This window comes from Chenopodium quinoa, unplaced genomic scaffold, assembly GCF_001683475.1.
Source record: "Chenopodium quinoa cultivar QQ74 unplaced genomic scaffold, ASM168347v1, whole genome shotgun sequence".
In the NCBI taxonomy this organism is placed as follows: Eukaryota; Viridiplantae; Streptophyta; class Magnoliopsida; order Caryophyllales; family Amaranthaceae; genus Chenopodium; species Chenopodium quinoa.
This window is the reverse complement of record NW_018742433.1, coordinates 1,100,273-1,119,893: the sequence shown is the minus strand read 5'-3', so window position 1 is coordinate 1,119,893 and position 19,621 is coordinate 1,100,273. Positions and strand designations below refer to the sequence as shown.

The window sequence follows — 19,621 nt, the reverse complement described above, 5'->3', positions numbered from 1 at the left end:
CAAGAGTGGTGTTCATAATTTTTCCGAGGAAATTCTATTTGACGAGTTAGAGAATACTAAAATTCTGATTTGACATATAGGGCATTAAGAGCAAATTTGTCAAATACTATCATTAAAAGTACTCACTTTAGTAATTGCAAATGATAACAGAAAAATTGCTGCGTAAAAAGCATAACTAAATTGTTAATTGACAATCCTTTCCATCTTCAACCAGTCTCAAAATGATGTAACAATTTATTTTCCGTTGTTCTTGGATTTTGTTGGGTCATTTGATGTCTTCTTGCAGCTAGGGCTATTCAGAGTGCGGTCTAAACCGCACCAAACCGCAATGAAAATTACGATGCAATTTTCGAAAATGACCAAATCGCAGTTTGGTGCGGTTTCCTAAAATTTTTAGACCAAACCGTGCGGTTTAGACAGTCAAACCGCAAACCATTACCATTTTTATACTATATTTTTATTAAAAATTATATAAAAGCTAAAAAATATGATGTAATCTTTGACTGTTAGCTAATTAAATTTTTAAAAAGAGTTTAATATTTGAATTATAAAATAATAATTACAAAATAAAATAAAAGTTTATTTTTTAAAAAACTAATTGTAATTTTACAAAATTGTGGTTAAATCGCAAACCGCACCGCACCAAACCGCATTTTGCGGTGCGGTTTAGTGTGGTTATAAGTGCGGTTTGAAAAAAAAAAATACAAACCGCACCGTGAACAACCCTACTTACAGCTGAGCGATGGAAGGGTGCCAAGAGCTTTGTCGTAGAGAACACATACTCCCTCGGTTTTAAAATATATACACCACTTTGACTTGGCACATATGCCCATGCATAATTTTACCAATAATATCTTTAATTATTAATAGTATAATTTACAAAAATTTGATATTAAAAAACTATACATTGAGATTGAGAGAATATGAGAATATTTGTCGTGCCTTTCTCATTGATTGAATGACAATATATATACAAAGAGTACACTAGGTTAAGCTAGGTTAAACTAGGAAAATATACACAAAATAATACACAAAAAAGATTATATATGCATAATGTATCACACCCCTGCAGTCGAAACGAGAGGTTGTCGAACGCTGAAACTGTCCCATAAATCATCAAATAGAACCTTAGGCAGACCTTTAGTGAAGATATCTGCAATCTGGTATCGGGAAGGCACATGAAGGACACGAACTTCGCCCCATTGAACTTTTTCACAAACAAAGTGTATGTCCATCTCAATATATTTAGTGCGCTGATGTTGAACTGGATTACTCAAGATATATATGGCACTAACATTATCACAATAAACCAATGTTGCTTTTGAAATTGGACAGCGAAGCTCAAGCAACAAATTTCGAACCCAACAAGATTCGGAAATAACATTAGCTACCCCTTTGTACTCTACTTCAGCACTAGACTTAGACAAAGTGGATTGCCGTTTCGAGGACCAAGAGATCAAGTTATCACCAAGCAAAACACAATACCCTGATGTGGATCGTCGAGTGTCGGGACACCCTCCCCAATCTGCATCCGTATAAGAAAGAATAGAAGAGACGGATGACTTGTACAAATGCAAACCAAAATCTGTCGTACCTTGAATGTGTCGGAGTATGCGTTTCAACGCATTCATGTGCTCAACTCGAGGAGCGTGCATAAATAGACAAACTTGTTGTACGGCATAAAAGAGATCTGGTTGAGTGAAAGTTATGTACAACAAAGCGCCACAGAGGCGTCTATAAGAAGTAGGATCATAATATAAAGCACCCGTCTGAGTGCTCATTTAGCCTTTGGAGTCAACGGGAGTAGTGGACTGGAAGGTTTGCAGTTTGCCATTCCCGCTTTTTCCAAAATTCCTGTGCACACTTCTTTTGAGACAAAAATAAACTATTTTTATCCCGAGTAACAGCAATACCCAAAAAATAGCTCAATTTCCCCAAATCTTTCATTGCAAATTCAGAGCTAAGTTGCGAGATAACATGTCGTCAGAGAGATCCCGAAGATGTTGTAATCACAATATCATCAACATAAAGAAGAAGATAAGCACTATCACCCCGAAGATGGTGAAAAATGAACAATGAGTTATCAGACTTGCTGTGAACAAAACCAATAGTAGCCACAAAATCTGAAAATCGTTGATACCAAGCCCTGGGTGCCTGTTTCAGACCATATAGAGACTTTCGCAAAAGACAAACATGATCAGGTCGAGCCGGATCCTTGAACCCCAAAGGTTGATACTTGTACACTATATCATTCAAGTTGCCATGTAAGAAAGCATTCTTCACATCTAATTGATGAATAGGCCAAGAATTGGACAAAGCAACGCTAAGAACCACCCGAATAGTTGCCGGTAATATATAAAAATATAATTTACATTAATAGATTATATGCATAATCTATCGGAGATGATTCTAATAAGTACCCATATTAGATATTGTATTTTTTCTTATGTATATGTAAATCACTAACATTGGTCTGGTGGATTATGAATGGCAGCGATAGTAAAAGTGTGACACTTATTTCAAAACGGATGGAGTAATCTAGGAAAATGGAGAGACTTTAGTATTTCACTACCTAATTTGTTTATTCTAGGCTTCGCTTTGTCATCTACTCATTAATCTCCTTCAATTAGGCAAACAACGACTCATGCATGACGATTATTGCTATTTCAACAACCATAGCCACCATCTCATTCTTCATCCTTGCAAACTTTGCTAACCTTTCTTATTAAGCATCCAAGCACTACATCGTTGATGGAGGTGCCTTTGGGATTGTCTGCTTTAATACCACTTGTAATGCCTCAAACCTTCCCTTCAATCCGAGTCGTGACACAAAACATAATATAGAAAAGGCAAAATATTTTGGGAAAATTGGAATAGTGGTGGAAAGATCATGTTACACTTCTCAATGCCTTTTCCATTCTTCAATCTCCTCCCTGAATTATTACACAAATCCCTAATAAGCTAGACATAACCTCGCATTCTTGCATCCCCTACCAACTCAATATCTTGTCTCTAATACGAGTATTTCATAGGACAATTACACGTTTATTGGTTGATTTGCTCTAGAAGTTTCTGGACATTTTATCTAGAAACTGCTAACAGCTTCCCTTTGGTCTCTAATCTCTATACATTACACTCAAATCGTAAGAGTTTCTTCCAGCTTCACATTGTACCAGGGGTGAAAAAACATGACAATCACAGGTTTGCAGTCCCGTTGTAACTTTCCCAAACAAGGTACTTAACATTCATAAATGTATCTATTGGTTATAGTAGTTCAATTGTTTGCATCATCGAAATATCAAATGACAATAAGCATATGCTGAAATAATGCTACAGTAAATTTGCACTGAACAAACGCTTCCCGCATATTGCTCGTAATGTATACAAGCATATTGCTAGAACAAAATCGTCGGTAAATCAATAATGAAGAGTTTATACTTACAACAAAAAATTCACTCATTTTAAAAATATCTACAACAGACCATAAAATATCAATCTCTTCCTCGATAAATAACAAACACATACAAAATACATTTTAAAAAGAACTCAACTTATCAAACAAAATATCCTTCTATCCTTTTTGTATGTTCCCCTCTCCGTTCTTCTAGGGCTGAAAGCATGGGTGAAATAATCAGATTATCGGAATCATTGGGGGGCAAAAATTAAGCTATGGATACAAGGTGATCACTGAAAGGGAAGTACTAGCAATTGCCTAAATCCCATCAGAAAATCAAAAGTGAATTGGTTTATGCATCTCCGTTCAAAGCAATCACCCAAGCTTCTTATCAGACCCCTTGTAATTGAGATTGAACCACCTCTTCCGAGATGATTTGTCTTTTCCATCAGAGCCTCCATCTTCCACTGGGCTTTCGCCCCTGGCCTCTTCAGCAGAAGTTTTACTCGTACTCCCATTTGACAAATTGCTAGCATTTCCAGTACTGAGTGTTTTGACCACAGTGAAGGCAGAGTGAATACTGTCTCGTTGCTTTAGTAGCTCATCAACCTATATAGCAAAGCAAGGACATAAGAATAAAATAATAATATGGTAAGTTCCAGTGCTGGAAGACCTAAATTAAGTTTTGACATGATGTAATGCAGGCATCATGGTGTAAACCAGGAATTAATTCAGTTTTTCTGCACTTAAGACGCCATGATTAGGCCTCATTTTTGCGGACCAGGGCCTAACTCACAAGAAATAAATAGTTCAACTGTCGATTTTAATCTTTTTGTATACAAATAAAATTAGTATTTCAGATCAGGTCTGAGTCTTGAGAGAAGATGGCCCTAAATGTATTTGTGTATTTTCTCTTTTTAAAAAACAAATAAATAAATAAAATGAGAACTATAAAGAGGTACGGAGGTACTCAATGTAATGCTATACAGTCTGCACTAGTCAATAGGCAGCCTTCCCAGGCAAAGGGTTCCAATCATACATCTAAGATGAATGAGGTTCTGGTACAAACAGATGAGCAATTTGACACTTCTCAAAACAAGATACATCAACCACAATAACATTGGTTCTGTAACAGTTACGTACCCCAACAGTTAAATTTTGGTGCTAGTTTTATTGACAAAATCCCATGTTCTACTTCAACTGAATCCAATAAAGATTGGACTTTGGAAATTTAATTGGACTTGGAATCAAATAGTCAAATATTGGACTCTAATTTTGTAACTCTATATTGAACTTTGACTATGTGTTGATCCAAGGCCACACTGATAAATACATTTAATAACTATATCACTGTATTGGGTTACATTTGGCCATTTGGGTAACCAAGACTTGAGCACAATTTTAGATATCAGTCATTTTATGGTTTACATTTGGACCTTGTTGATGGTTGAAGGGCTCATCTTGGTGTAAGTGTGAATAAGGGTTAGTTATATATATGGACCTTAAACAAATTGATTTTAGACTCACAGCTCAAATACCCATTACACGGATTAAAATCCAACTAGGGGAGCCAACTAAATACCCAAGTCAAAATAAATTGATATTCCGTACCTCTTAACTAAAAACTATGAAACATAATGATCAAACTTACAGATTGTTTTTCTTGGTTGTATCTGTTTGTCACTTCTTGAAAACGAGCCAATGCCTGCCATTAACACAAGTCACAAATAAATATTGCACAAAAAAGTATCAAATACACAGATTTTTACAGAAACGAAGGGCATAAAATTATTACTTTCTCCGTTCCCCTAATATTGCAACAAGGGGGATGACACGGTATTTAAGATGAGGATAGAGAGAGAGAAACAAAGATAGGGACCCATGTGATGAGGAGAGAGATAGAGAGAAAACATATGCATAAATGGTAATATTGCTGTGAAACTTCCTAAAATGGTAATTGTAGCAACATTAGGGGGAACGGAGGAAGTATTTGTTAAGAATACAAGCAGTAGTACCTTCCTGTACTCTGATTCAAATTGACAGAGTTCATTTCTTTTTCTCAAAATCTGTGCCTCAATATCCATCAATTTCTCCGTTGTTTCCTCATAGGATTTTACACAAAGTGCCTCTATTGTGTAAGATGCAGGTTTGAAAAAGTTATCACCTACAATATAAATATTGGTTAGCTATAGCACATAATATTTCAATGCAACCATATAAAAGTTGAACATCAGTCAAACAAGACAGCTTGATGGAGTTATTTCTGACCATAGACAGCGAATATGTGAGTGCCTGGCTTCAATTCTGAGACTTCACAAGGTTGAAGACCCTCCAACCTTTTAAAGAAAGCAGCTTCAGGATCCTTGGCCATTGCTAACTGCAGAACCACATATTATATTATTAGAATCACTTACAGCTATGAAAAACAATAGCTCAATTTCAGAAATGAAATTGCATTCCCAATTCTTACCGCATTTACAGTTGAATCCAATCTATAAACTTGAAAATGCAAGAAGTACATGCCAGCAGATGTCACCTTGCCTGTCTTTTCACTATCTTCCTGCATTAAAAAAATGTATTTATTGGAATCTGTGTTAATAAATTAGAAGAAACAATTCCATTCAGCAAGGTGATTTTCCTAAGAGCATAGCATGGATACTGGAAACTATATGCAACAAAACAACCTAATAAGGAACCATAGAGTTGCATGATCCCTAAAGAGAAACATCAGACCCATAGTCTAAACTAGATGCAGCATTCTTTTCTGAAAGAACGTAAAAGAACTTCAATCACTTGGACCACATGGCCAACAGCCCGTACTATTCAGACACCTCATTTTATATCGTGTTGACTGCTAGGTACTTGACACTAAAATAAGTGTGTAAACAATTTATTATCACATTTCGGACCAAAATCATCCAAAATCTTTCATAAAGCAGCTAAGTCTGACACTTAGACAAGATCTCCTATCCAATACAAATAGCCAATTCTGAGTAACATAGCTTCTTATCATCCATCTGTTTTCCCTCTCTCCTTAGACACAGTGTATTAGGACTGCCAGTTCATAAATCTAAAGGTGTGGACAAAGCTAAATAAGGTCAGAGCCCATACGCTACAAGTAACAACTAACAGCGGTACGAAAATCCAAGATAGAAACAGATAAGGTCAAAGTGAGGGCTAAATAAATTTCAAAAGGAAAAGAAATACTTGGATAAGAGAGAATGTGTGGTCCAAAAAATCTAAATTATATAAGATTTACCGAGAAAGGAAAGATGCCAAGTGAGTATGAAATTCATGAAATGGACCAAAACAGAAAGTAGATAGCAATTCATGGAACGAAGGTAGTAGTTAATAATAAAATGGCACTTTGTATCATGATAGCAATAGAAAATGAAATGTTTGTGAAATAAGACAAAGGAAAGCATCCATATAATAAAAGAAAAGACTGGCTTCATCATCAAAAACACCACATACAATCCTAATAAGACAAAGGAAGATATCCATACAATAGAAGAAAAGACTGCTTCATCATCAAAAACACCAAATACAATCCCTCCTAAAATAAAAATGCTAATATGATATTTTATGAGTCGGCAAGGAATTCGTTTGACAAAATTTGTTGGCTAGTTAGTAAGGCATACACTGAATCAACTTATTGCATGTTTATGCTTAGAAGCCTTAGATCTCAACTCGCTTGAATAAGGGCCGCCCCCACCCCCCCCCCCCCAACACACACACACACACACAACATAAGATTTCAAAAGATTTATTTTGATGCTTCAAGATATGTAAATGGGAAAGCTGCAATAAAGTTCAATTAGGTTTCTACTGAGAAATTGGAAAGGAAAACTAATTATGGCAAGTGCTTAGTTGATTGGGGAGACTAGTATTATAATTGCGGAAACAATGACATTTTAAGAATTTGCTATCACAGTTATTTGTCAAGAATTAAGTGATATGTTGTTAAAGGAGACAATTTGACAATTTGTGTGTGATTAAAGCAATTCAAAAATAAATGGAAAGCATGTTGGGTCGTTGGGGGGGATTAAAATATTGTATAATTAAACTCAAAGTTCACAAAAGGACGGACAATTGTGCCCATATATGGCCTTAAAATAATTAGCAATCAGTTTCTCTAAAACAATGAGATATTGAAAAGTCACTTACCTTTAGAAAGTTCTTATAGACAATCGTAAATGATATTTCCTCCGTTCTCTTCTGATCGCAACATTGGACTCACACACACTCCTTTAACCATATTTGGTGATTTACACATTAGGAAAAGCATAGTTATGAGTGATCTTGTTAGATTTGTCTCGATTTATAGTTTCAAAATATTACTTCCTTCATTTTAATTTGTTACGATTTGTCCATTTTTCTCTCATAAAGAAATTCCAAACGTAACTGATAATAAGAAACAAAGGGAGTAGCTTTTACTAATATTAACTAAAATATATTTAAAGATATTGATGATATAATTTTTATAATTTTCATTTATCATCTCATATTCTCATGGAATCTTGCTACACTTAGCCCTAATTTCTCCAAGAGGTATTTTAGTGATATGTTACATAGGGACTGATCAATTTTATTTGATTAAATACATAACAACTATCTCCTGTGTTGTTTACGATACTACAAATTTTTATTCATAATTATTTTTTGTAAAAATTTCACTAGTTACTTTAATCAAAATAATACTTACACAAAAAGATGCCTAAAAAAAATAAAAACCTTCTCCTTTCCCCTTCAGTCAACACTTGTGCTCTTTAATTTTATTTTATTTTATTATTATTTTTATCATATTCGTGTTCAGATGAAAAGATAATAGTGATAATGAAAATATATATATATATATATATATATATATATATATATATATATATATATATATATATATATATATATATATATATAGTCACATCCCTATACAAATTTTTTTTTTGAAACTCCATTGATATGTGTTAGAGGCTGCAAAGAGTTGACAACATTTTGCTATTTTTTATAGTGTCTAAGTGCAAATACTGCCAAATTCGTATCAATAGTAGCAGTTGTTCATGTCATTAAATCTTGTAATCATAAACGACGTAATAGAAAGAGAAACAAAATACCTGTAATGCTAGTCCATATCCTCCATTTGCATCTTGTTCAAAGTAAAGAAGCTGAAAAAATACACCAGAGTGGAGATACAAGATATGAAACCAAATTTGATTCTCTGCAACTGCAATTATATACCATATGATAGACATCAACTATACCTTGAATTTGCTTTGGGCAGCCGAAGTAACACGGACTACAATACCCGCCTGTGCTTGCTCCTCACTTATTGTCACGCCAAAAAAGTGCGCACACTGCTTCTCTACCTGCAAGAAAATGTAACCAAATCAGGAATTTACACCTGAGAGAAACGAAATACTACACAAGTATACTTTTACCAAATTGGATTTAGTTTGTATTGAATCTATTTTGGGTAAATCGAATGAAATCAAAGATCTAAGTTGACTTCTACATCTAATTTATAGGAGTTAGTAGCATGCTAGTCTATGACCTTTCAATCAATAATCCAATAGCAATAACCATCTACGATCACACGGATAAGGCTGTGTAAGTTTGGACTACTTGAAACCTCTAGCATAGCTTAAAAGCAGCATAGAGTATTTCATGTTGAAATAAACAGATTAAAGCATTCATCAAGCAATCACCTTTCCATGAACTGATGTTCCAACAGGAAGGGGTCGGACAGTCACAGTTCCATTTAATGCTTCTTCCAGAACATTAGCAGATATGGTTGTCTTGATAGGAACTCCCAGCTTACTGAGAATAACAAAGTATGAAAATTGCTAGGCGACAAAGGAAAAATTAACTGGACCAGAAAACAAAACTCTAAGTATCTTTTACCTGAATAAGGCAGCAAACACTGTGTTGACAGTCCCAAGGTTTGATAAGTCAATTTCCATATCCATGCCTTCAGCATCCAGAGCCTGATATTTTATTACAGCAAATATCTATAACCCCGCCCAGGTAGAATTTAAAAGCATAAAAATTAAAAGTAGAATCTTCAGGAACATGCTATACCTGGTTTTATGAGGTTTTATGCACAGATATTCACAAAGAAAATAGAAATTTTGTAACTAAATGTGAATAGCTCTTTATGGATGCTGTAACAATAATTATCAGCCTTTGATTGTAAAAGAAGGGCAATATCCCCAAGCCTCAATAATCAAGCCACCAGTCAACAGTATACACAAAATTAGCACTCATCAAACCTTGACTCACCAGTCACCCCTTAACATACTTACTATGTGCTATCTCCTTTGATATAAACTTCCTTTGTGGGGAGAGTGTATTATAAATAAAAACAGACCTTTGGCATAACACGTAATCCATGATGCACACAATATGATACGGAGAGTACAAAAAGTGAGACCTTAACTAAGCACAGTGTTTGTCCGATATGTTGGGAACTTGGTTTTCTTTACTCTGTTGAAACAAAAGTGGATGGGATGTATTAGACTTTCCAACATCCTGAAATTATTGCTTCTGTGTGGGCATTTTGTTGGCGGTGGTTGAGGCATATATATTTCTCCGTTTTCTAATAAGTACAACGTTTTCCTTTAAATAAGTGCAAGCACGCATTTTGAGAAGGACAATTGTGGGTGTAAATGATCAAATTAATCAAAAAAAACTTTGACACCAGTAACATATAATTTCCATCTTGCTTGTGTTTCAATTATTTTGATTATTTTGCTCATTTACACCCTCAAATCTTTTTCCTCAAAATGCGTGCCAAAGTGGTATGTAGAAGGTAAAATGGAACGGAGGAAGTACTATTTTAGACATACCCTTCTTACCATTTTTCCCTTATCCCACAATAATTTCACATTTCCTCACAACATGATGTAAAAACTCGGCCACGACATATCATATCAGCCGAGTTGTATTGGTTTTCAAATCTACGATACTGATATTTTCCCCATTGTAACGATCTTTAAAGTAGATGAAGTTTAAGGCCAAGTCAACCAATAATCTATGGTCTCAGACTCTCAGTAGAGCTGGCACTCCAATACCTACCTTTTAAGACAATTATTCAACTTTTCTCAACTCATTACTCTACTAATGGCTATATATCTTTAACATATTCAGGATTATAATAGATTTTTGTTACTATTCTACTACTTGGTTCTTGAATGCTGATTATTATACAAAGTAAAAATCCAAAAAAGACTCTTAAACCACATTCATGTTGCAACAATCAAGATTTGGTTCACAATAACCGCATCATCTTCAACACTAAGATACCGCAATCACGACCATTACCTTAATTTGAACCATGCTCCACACTCTATTACTTTATTAAACTTTTCTTAAACTCAACCACCTTTTTACACTCTTTTTTTTTTTTTTTTTTACTTTATCATACTTTCTCTTACAAATGTAAGCAATGCATTTAGAGTATCCAAAATTATATAAATTAAAGTTTTGGTTAAATGAACCATATATAAATTCCATCGATAAAAATATTTTAAAGCATGTGCTGTCTTATAGATAATGTGGGTACTGCATTAAAGGAGTACATGACAAAAAAATATTAACGAAGTTCTTGAGAGAGAGATCATGATTGGAACTAACATTTATTGGATAACAAACTACATTTTACGAAGTAGATAAACAAATTATTATAAAGTCCTAATAAAGGAGAGCTACAAACCTCAAATCCTGCAGCATCATACTGCCTTCTCTTTTCAGGATCAGACAATATTGTATAAGAGTACGCAACCTCCTTAAAAAGCTCAGCAGCTTCAGGATTATTGGCATTTTTGTCAGGATGATACCTATATTTTACCAAAGTAAGTACATTACTTTCCAGGTAGGAACTTGAATTAATCACTAGTTTCATATTCAACAAAAAAAGGAATGGTATCTCCCAAAGCACTATACAATAAATTTCTCCCAAAGCCCATTCAAGAGAAGCTGAAAGATTTACTTTCTTATGCTGCATTATCAACTAATTTGGAATGCCACATCAATTAAACAATATTAGCCAATGACCATTTGTTTTAATTCAAGAGTATATTGAAAGCAATCACTCCACTTAACCAGAACACAAAGGTCCTCACACAACCGCACTAGACATAGGGGAGGGCAGCATAGATCGAAAACCACATATCTTGCCTTGGCAGGGAGCCTCCTTCAAAGCACCAAGGTAATGTAGATAGAAATATTGCCGAAAAATATTGGACCGTGAAATGAAATATTACCTTGCGTAAATATAATTAGAATAAATAAGCAATTATTCAATGCTCATAAAGAAAGAACTTTGTGGTTGCTATGGCCCTTCTTGCTTACGCATTGAATCAAATGCTCATGCATGATGAAAGTAGCAAAAAGCCGCCAATGTTCAACGGAAGAATTAGTACATACATGACAGTAGCTTCCATCTCATAAAATACAGTAGACCTACAATGGCCTTTCATTGAATTCGAAATTTGATAAACATAAAAAGTCTTAAACAAGCTAATAATCTTAAATTTGATCCAAAACAATCTAAACAGTAACCACCACCTTAAATTCTGCATAGTTTCTTGTTAATAACTACTAACTATTTAAATTCTTCTTGATCAAATGGCAACAGAAAGCTGGAATCATTCCCAACATTGAATTAATTCAGATTACAAACAGCTCTAAAATTACAATTTACAGCACAAATTACAACAATTAAACGAAAGAAACACAACAATAAGCTCAAAAACCAAAACTTACTTGAGCGCAAGTTTCCGGTACGCCGTCTTAATTTCCTGATCAGTAGAATCTTTAGTGACACTCAAAACCTCATACGGATCTCTCCGAAGAAGAACCGGGGTCGACGGTCCACCGTTCTTCGAACTCATTCTACCCTAATACACTCCTCAACACCACTTTTTCTCTCTCCTCCTCACTTTCCCCTCTTTTTTCAGATGTATCTTCACTTAGTACGTCAAATTCCCTTCATTAGCCCCCCAAAAAGGCCACAAATCTTGCACCAAGAAAATGTCTGTCGGCAAAATACACAACTAAATCATTGAAGAAAACATACGAATTCGAGAAAATTCAAAGCATCATTGCAAGTAACAAAAAAACACACAAATTTCTGCAATTGTGAAGCGAAATTCGAAACATTGGATCGCACCCAATTCACATAAAATCCTCGGAATAATTGCAACGATTAATTAAATAAAATAAAATTAAAAAATTATATGAAATTAATCAACACGAGAAGCTGGAAAGTCAAATTCTAATTATGGGAAGTATAGAAAAAAGTTGAGATCTAAATTGAGAAGAAGAAGAATACCTGCGAAAAAGACGTGAGAATTGAAATTTTGTTGGTAATAAAAATTCTGGGTTGTGAAAAATAATTTGTTTGTTTGATTGTTTTTCTCTCTCTTTGTTTCTCTGTTGATTTTGAGCTTTGGGGCGTTTGGCTGGCAGAGAGAGAAAGAAGAAAAAACTTGTAGAATTGAAAATTTTTCAAATGACTGGGCCTTGGGCTGTTCTAGGAATTTGGGAAATGGGAATGAAGTTTTTGTTGAAATGATTCAATTATTTGACTTGGGTTGTGGGTCCTTCATGCATATCTTTAATCTTTAGTGAGAGAAATTATTTTCACTTCGATTAGATATATTGAGTCTGGCTTGAGTTGAGCCCTGTTTAGATTTGATTTAAGTTGACGTTTCGTTTGACTTTGATCAGGTTGTTTTAGGTTATCACTATAGTGATTGAAAATATTTTTCACTCTAAATTGAAATGGTCAGATTTTGTTGGAGTTTGATTTTTTTTTTTTTTTTTTTTTTTATTTTCGAATATGGTTTTGGTCTTTGTAAGTTGTTGAATTAGGTTGGATTTGAAATGGTTTTGTGGTGAACTAATTTGACACATAGTCAAGTTTTGTTTGGATTAATTTGGGTCTGTTCATTATTAGGTCCTAGTGAAGCTCTAATCAAGTCATCTTCAAGCCAAATAACCAAAATTCAGTTACATCAAGTTTGGGAATGATAAATTTTATTTTTAGCTTAGTTTTCTTTTAAAGTAGGTCATTAAAAGATTTGTTCTACTTATTTATAATTCTAGTTTTAAACAAATCATCTCTAGTCTCATCATGTTATGCCTAATTTGGGTTGGATTTGTTCAAGTACAAGTTAATTTAAATTAAATAAGGTATAAATGTGATTAATTTTTATATTTTTGTAAAAAGATTGATTCATAAATAAAAACTCATACTAAATGTGATTACTTAAAATAAATGGGTTACTTTTTTAAGTATAAATATGATTACTTAGAATGACCAAAATCATACCTAAAATGAGTATGAATTCAAACATAAGGCGCCAAAGTGATTATCATTTTAAGAAAACTTTTCTCAGGTTTTAAGCGATATTTTTCTCGAGTTTATATTAGGTTAGAATTTGATTAGATTTTAAATACTCCCAATCATGGGACTCCTAATAACGAATATAATGTTATATCAGTACTTTATACTTCTTATATAGTTTATAAAGTGCAATATGATGTATATACTTATATATTAAGGTCTTTTGTGGTAGCAACGTTTTGACCAAGTTAAAACACTATGGGGGAAAAAATAAAAGAAAGTTTTGACAAGGTAGTGGTTTGGATAGCGGTTAGGCCCTGTTCTTTTGGACTGAAATTTGTAGAACTGAACCGAACTGAACTGAAGTCGATGGTTAGCGACTACTACTACTACTACTACTAATACTACTACAACTACTGCTACTGCTACTGCTGCTACTACTTTACTCCTGCTACTGCTACTGCTACTGCTCCTGCTACTGCTACTGCTCCTACTCCTGCTACTGCTACTGCTACTGCTCCTACTACTGCTGCTGCTGCTGCTACTGCTGCTGCTACTATTGCTACTGCAACTCCTACTGCTGGTACTACTCCTACTACTTCTACTGCTACTGCTACTCCTACTGCTACTTTACTCCTGCTACTACTACTGCTATTGCTACTTCTCCTGCTCCCGCTACTGCTACTGCTACTGCTCCTGCTCCTGCTACTGCTACTGCTACTACTCCTACTACTGCTGCTACTGCTACTACTGTTGCTGCTACTACTACTGCTACTCCTACTACTACTACTACTCCTACTACTGCTACTGCTACTCCTATTGTTGCTGCTACTGCTACTGCTACTGCTACTCCTACTCCTACTCCTGCTACTGCTACTGCTACTGCTACTGCTACTGCTACTGCTACTACTACTTAAGTCCAAAAGAACAGGGCCTTAGTAGAGTGTAAAAGTAATAAATCCGAAATTGGACCATCGGTCTCCCCAGTCCTTAAGAAAAAGTGATTCCAAATTCTAGTTCAGTGTAGGTAAAAACCAGAATTTTCTGGTCCGAACCTTTTCAAATTCACCATATACTCTTCATTTTCTGTATATATATGCCCCTGAGTTATCACTTGATTCACCATATACCCCCAACATTTTCAAATTAACCATATACCCTTCAATTTTCGGAAAATACTTTAAAAAAAAAACCCTTTTTTTCTAACAAACGTCAACCTATTGTTAGTGTTAAACTTGATTCACCATATATTCCTACATTGAAAAATAATTTTAATTATATACCCTTAAACAATTAACGGCTATTTTTTTAAATTTAAAAGTAGCCGTTATTATTTATAATGGCTAGTGCATGGATAAATACACCTGCTGTTGTTAAACGAAGCATATCTTCACACTCTAAAACTAATTTGGTCGATTTCTCTTTAAAAAAAATCAATTAGTCCATAGTTTGGCTTTGTGTCATGTCTTCACACTCTAAAATATCATCCTCTTCCTATGAATTTGCATACATGATGAGAGTCCTAAATAAAGCATGTTCATGTGGTAGGAAATTTGCAATAAGGAGCTCCGATACGGCTAAAAAACCTCAAAGGTTGTACTATAAGTGTGATGCATGTGGAAATTTCAATGGTGTAAAGGAATTGCTATCAAAATGCTACTAGAGCTCATGAATATCAGTGTAGAGAACCCATGGATTCACAACATAATGTAGGTAACAGTAATTTCAAGCAAGAAATGAAGCAACTAAAGAATCAAGTGGAACAATAGCATATTCTTATGGATGCAGCAATTAAAATAGGGGCTCTGATGTATATAATGATCGTTTTTGTAACATTGAAATGATTCAATACATGTATTTTAATGTTAACAAAATATCATTTGCTAATTGAATATTGCATTTTTGTTCTTGCAAATCTACTTATGTCAAAATATCATTACAACACATTACCTAATGCCCAAAAATTGTTCACAAACATCGATCATTAGTTTCATACAAACAATCACCTCCTAATGTGAAATAAGATATATCAAGAACATCATTAGTTCATTAAAAAAATCATATGATTATAGACAGTACGACAACCATTGAACATGATTATGGAGCTTGATTGGAATTTTCTTGTTTGTTCTCTTTCGAGGGGCATGCTTAGTAGTACTTGCATTATTAGTTGTTGCGTTTCTTTTCCTCCCCCTATCTTGAGTATGTTCTGCAGAGCTAGTGCTATATATCTTGCCCTTTCTTTCCAGCAACATCCTTTTCTAGCTTTGCATGTTAAAGAATTTTGGGCCACTTCTTTCATATGCTACACTTGTAATTCTTTTGCCATTTTCCTTTTCTAGCTTTATTAGGGCCCCTTCTTCTCTATTTTATAGGTCTTCGTGCACTTCTTTTAGCAGTTGGGGGATTGATGTCAAGCACATTAAATCTAGTCTGTTAGGTTAGCCATGGGGTGAATATGGTCAACATATGTTTGTTTTTAAGCAACCCCCTTAAAGTATGAAGACACAAAATCAACACGCTGCAATAGCTGGTTATAAATCACTCTTAGGCCATTCTTGCAAGGTATCCTAGATCCTGCCATTTTCCACATCTACAAGTCATAATCCCAAATGTGATGGGAAACTACACATAGACATCCCTAACTTTAAACTCCCCACCTCTACAAGAAATGACATGACAGAATCTAGACTCATCACTCCTAAAGTCCTACTCTCCAAAATGTTCTTTGCAAGTTCAGTGACTAGAGTATGGTCCATGTCAATTGTTTTATCAAATCTTGCTCCTGCTCTTTTCATGCACCAATGTCTAACAACTAATATCATGAAAAAAAGTTGTTACTTCATATGTCAATTATGGTGCAAGTAAGAATTGAATAATAATACATGGCATGTAATTACACTCACTTGGCCTTCAAATAGTGTTAGTACAAACATATCTCTATGTGGTCGGCTTTGTGCATCCATTGAATAATTTAACAAAGTTGGTTGTGTTGTGATCACATCAAACCTTTGTATCAAATTCATGCCTTGACCACTAAACATCCACACCCCGAGATTCTTCTCTACTGCTACATCATATATATACTCCTTAATTTGGACATTGCTTTCTCATATACATAATATTGTATGTAATAGCAGCAATCCAAAACAACTTGTGAAAGGTTGTTCCACATCGATCTAACCTGCAATCTTGTAGTTGGCTAGAGTATAGATGCTAGCAAAATACCTTCTTGTTGCTTTGAGGAAAACCTCATATAGTGTTGATTAAGCACCGTACCTTGTAAATAGAGTAAAAAATCAGTAGTCATTTTTATGTAAATAAGATGATAAAATATTAAGCAATCAATTCATTCCCTTAATCAATTATACGCTACCCAAACAACTAATTCATTAAAGCAAACAACTAATTTATTAAATTAACAAATCACAATTTATCACAATAAACTACTTCATTCAAATGAACATTTCTAAAAACACTAACCTTTTGCAAAATAATTCCTTTCTCCTTTTATTCATTGGGGGAATTAGAGAAGGATGATGTTGTGTTGCTGAAGCGGGTTCAGACGTTTGCTAGGTTTCAGGATATATTGGTGCTTGTGCAGCTGCTCACATCTTTAGCAGGAACGGGTTCGCTATAGCTAGAGCGGTGGGGGCCCAAATTGTATCTCGACCCCCCACTAATTTCTTGTAATTCAGTTGACTTTGTAGGTTTTTGTTAATTTTCATAATAATAATAAAAATAATAATAATAATAATAATAATAATAATAATAACAATAATAATATCTGGAGGACCCACGTAGCCATATCGTATGTGTCTTTCCTCCAAATATTGCTCGTCCTGTGCATGGTGTTAAGTTGCTTGGTGGTCCTGTTAGTGCGGATTCCTCTTTCTGTGGTGAGCTTGTTTCATAGAGAGTGTCGAAGACCATTGTGCTAATGGATGCTGTTGCTAAGCTTGATGATCCTCAATGTGAGTTGTTACTACTTCGTGCGTGTATTGGGGTTTCAAAACTCTACTTTGCTACGCGCACTTGTCCCCCTCGTCTTTTTGAAGCGACCCATATTTCTTTTGATGTGGCCATTTGGGCTTCTTTGGAGCGCATTGTAACTGCTCCGGGGCCTAGTTTTGGTGATTGGCAATGGCAACTTGCCATCTGACCTTTTTCTTATGGTGGATTGGGTGTTTATTCAGCGGGTGATGTTCGACACTATGCTTTCCTTGCGTTGCGTTTACAGTCTTCTGGTCTTCAGGCTACGCTTCTTCGCAATTTTGGTATTGTTGGTCCATGACCGGCCTTCGATGGTGCTCTTAGTCTTTTTAATAGGACTGTGGAAACTGACCTTATGCGTAACCCTAGTGAGATCGCTACCCCCAAACTCATGAAGAAATTGGCAGATATATATTTCACGAAGGTTACTACATACATCTGTTACATCCAATTTCTCCTTATCTCCGCGTCAGGTTGCCTTATGTAAGTCCCAGCAGGGGGATCACTCTTCTGCCTGAGTGTGAGCGGTCCCAATATCGAGGGTGGGTAAGACTATGAATGGTAAGGCTTACCGTTTCGTTCTTTACTACTGGTTGGGTGTTCCTTTGTTCTCCGTTTCGACACCGTTTTCTGCTTGCTCAAGGGTTTTTGATGGGGATATTTATGGGGATCATGCAGTGTCTTGTGCTGGGATGGAGGGTATTAAACATCGAGATAACGTTGTTCGTGATACCCTTGTTGATATTTATTTTCTGTATGAGAAATCTGCAAGAAAGGAGGTTAACGTTGGGTTGAGTGGAGGGAGCGATGGGACTCCTCGACCTGCAGATGTGTTGCTTTATTCCTGAGATAGAGGCCTTGATGTATGTGTTGACTTGACGGGGTCTTCTCCTTTAACACAGTCTGGGTTTTTTTGACTTTGTTCCTGGTCGTGTTGTGTCGGATGCGGCTTAGTGGAAGCGGGACAAGTATGGGGCGCGTTACAGGGCAATTGACTATGGTTTTTTTCCTTTCTCCTTTTCTTCATTAGGGGAATTAGATAAGGATGTTGTTGCATTGTTGGAGCGGGTTCAGGCGTTCGCTAAGACTCAGGATATTGGTGCTCGTGCAGCTGCTCACATTTTCAGCAGGATCGGGTTCGCTATAGCTAGAGGGGTGGGGCCGAGATTATATCTCGGCACCCCACTAATTTCTTGTAAATTAATTGAATTTGTAAGTTTTTGTTATTTTTCATAATAATAATAACTAGATCATCGCCTTTAACGCAATTTGCGATGTCTGATTTTGTACTCGGGCGTGTGGTGATAGATGTGGCTCGTCGTAAGCGTGCTAAGTATCAAGCTAAGTGTGAGACAATTGGGTATGGATTTCTTCCTTTCTCCTTTCCTTTATTGGGAGAATTGAATACAGATGTCATTGTTTTGCTTATACGGGTTCAGAAGTCTTCTTAGGCCCAAGATATCGGGGCTCGAGCAGCGGCCCACAACTTTGTTAGGATTAGTTTTGCTATAGTTAGAGGAGTGGGGGGCCCAGATTGTTTCTCGACTTCCTACTTATTTTATTTAAATCTTTTGATTTTTGTATAATAATAATAATAATAATAATAATAATAATAATAATAATAATAATAATAATCTTATATATATAAATAAAAGGGGGTTTTTTCCCGAGTTTTTAGAGAGCCACGTAGGATAAAATTTTTTAAACGCGCCATGTAGGATTATATATTTTAGTTATAGACAATTATATAAAAGATTTGTAAATTCTTTTAGAATTAAATAATTCAAATGCCACATAAGCAAAATTGGCGAATGAGATTTTAAAGTTTAAATTAATTAAATATAAATTAGGCTAATTTAAAAAATAACACCCAAAAAAACCCTCGATTT

General features: G+C 35.1%; 2 protein-coding genes across 2 annotated transcripts; both read right to left on the bottom strand.

Moving 5' to 3' along the window:
* Positions 1 to 1,058: 1,058 nt before the first annotated feature.
* LOC110715933 (uncharacterized mitochondrial protein AtMg00810-like) lies at positions 1,059 to 1,781 on the bottom strand. The gene has a single exon (XM_021894554.1). It carries the CDS (start codon positions 1,779 to 1,781, stop codon positions 1,059 to 1,061), a length of 723 nt encoding a protein of 240 aa, XP_021750246.1.
* Positions 1,782 to 3,317: 1,536 nt separating this feature from the next.
* Positions 3,318 to 12,974, bottom strand: LOC110715440 (chaperone protein dnaJ 15-like). The gene is made up of 12 exons (XM_021894024.1): positions 12,723 to 12,974; positions 12,155 to 12,425; positions 11,103 to 11,226; positions 9,293 to 9,375; positions 9,097 to 9,208; positions 8,653 to 8,757; positions 8,506 to 8,556; positions 5,865 to 5,954; positions 5,663 to 5,771; positions 5,410 to 5,558; positions 5,046 to 5,099; positions 3,318 to 4,003 (listed from the first exon to the last, which is right to left on the bottom strand). The coding sequence occupies exons 2-12, from the start codon at positions 12,280 to 12,282 to the stop codon at positions 3,770 to 3,772; spliced, it is 1,239 nt and encodes a 412-aa protein (XP_021749716.1). The 5' UTR covers positions 12,283 to 12,425; positions 12,723 to 12,974; the 3' UTR covers positions 3,318 to 3,769.
* Positions 12,975 to 19,621: the final 6,647 nt, after the last annotated feature.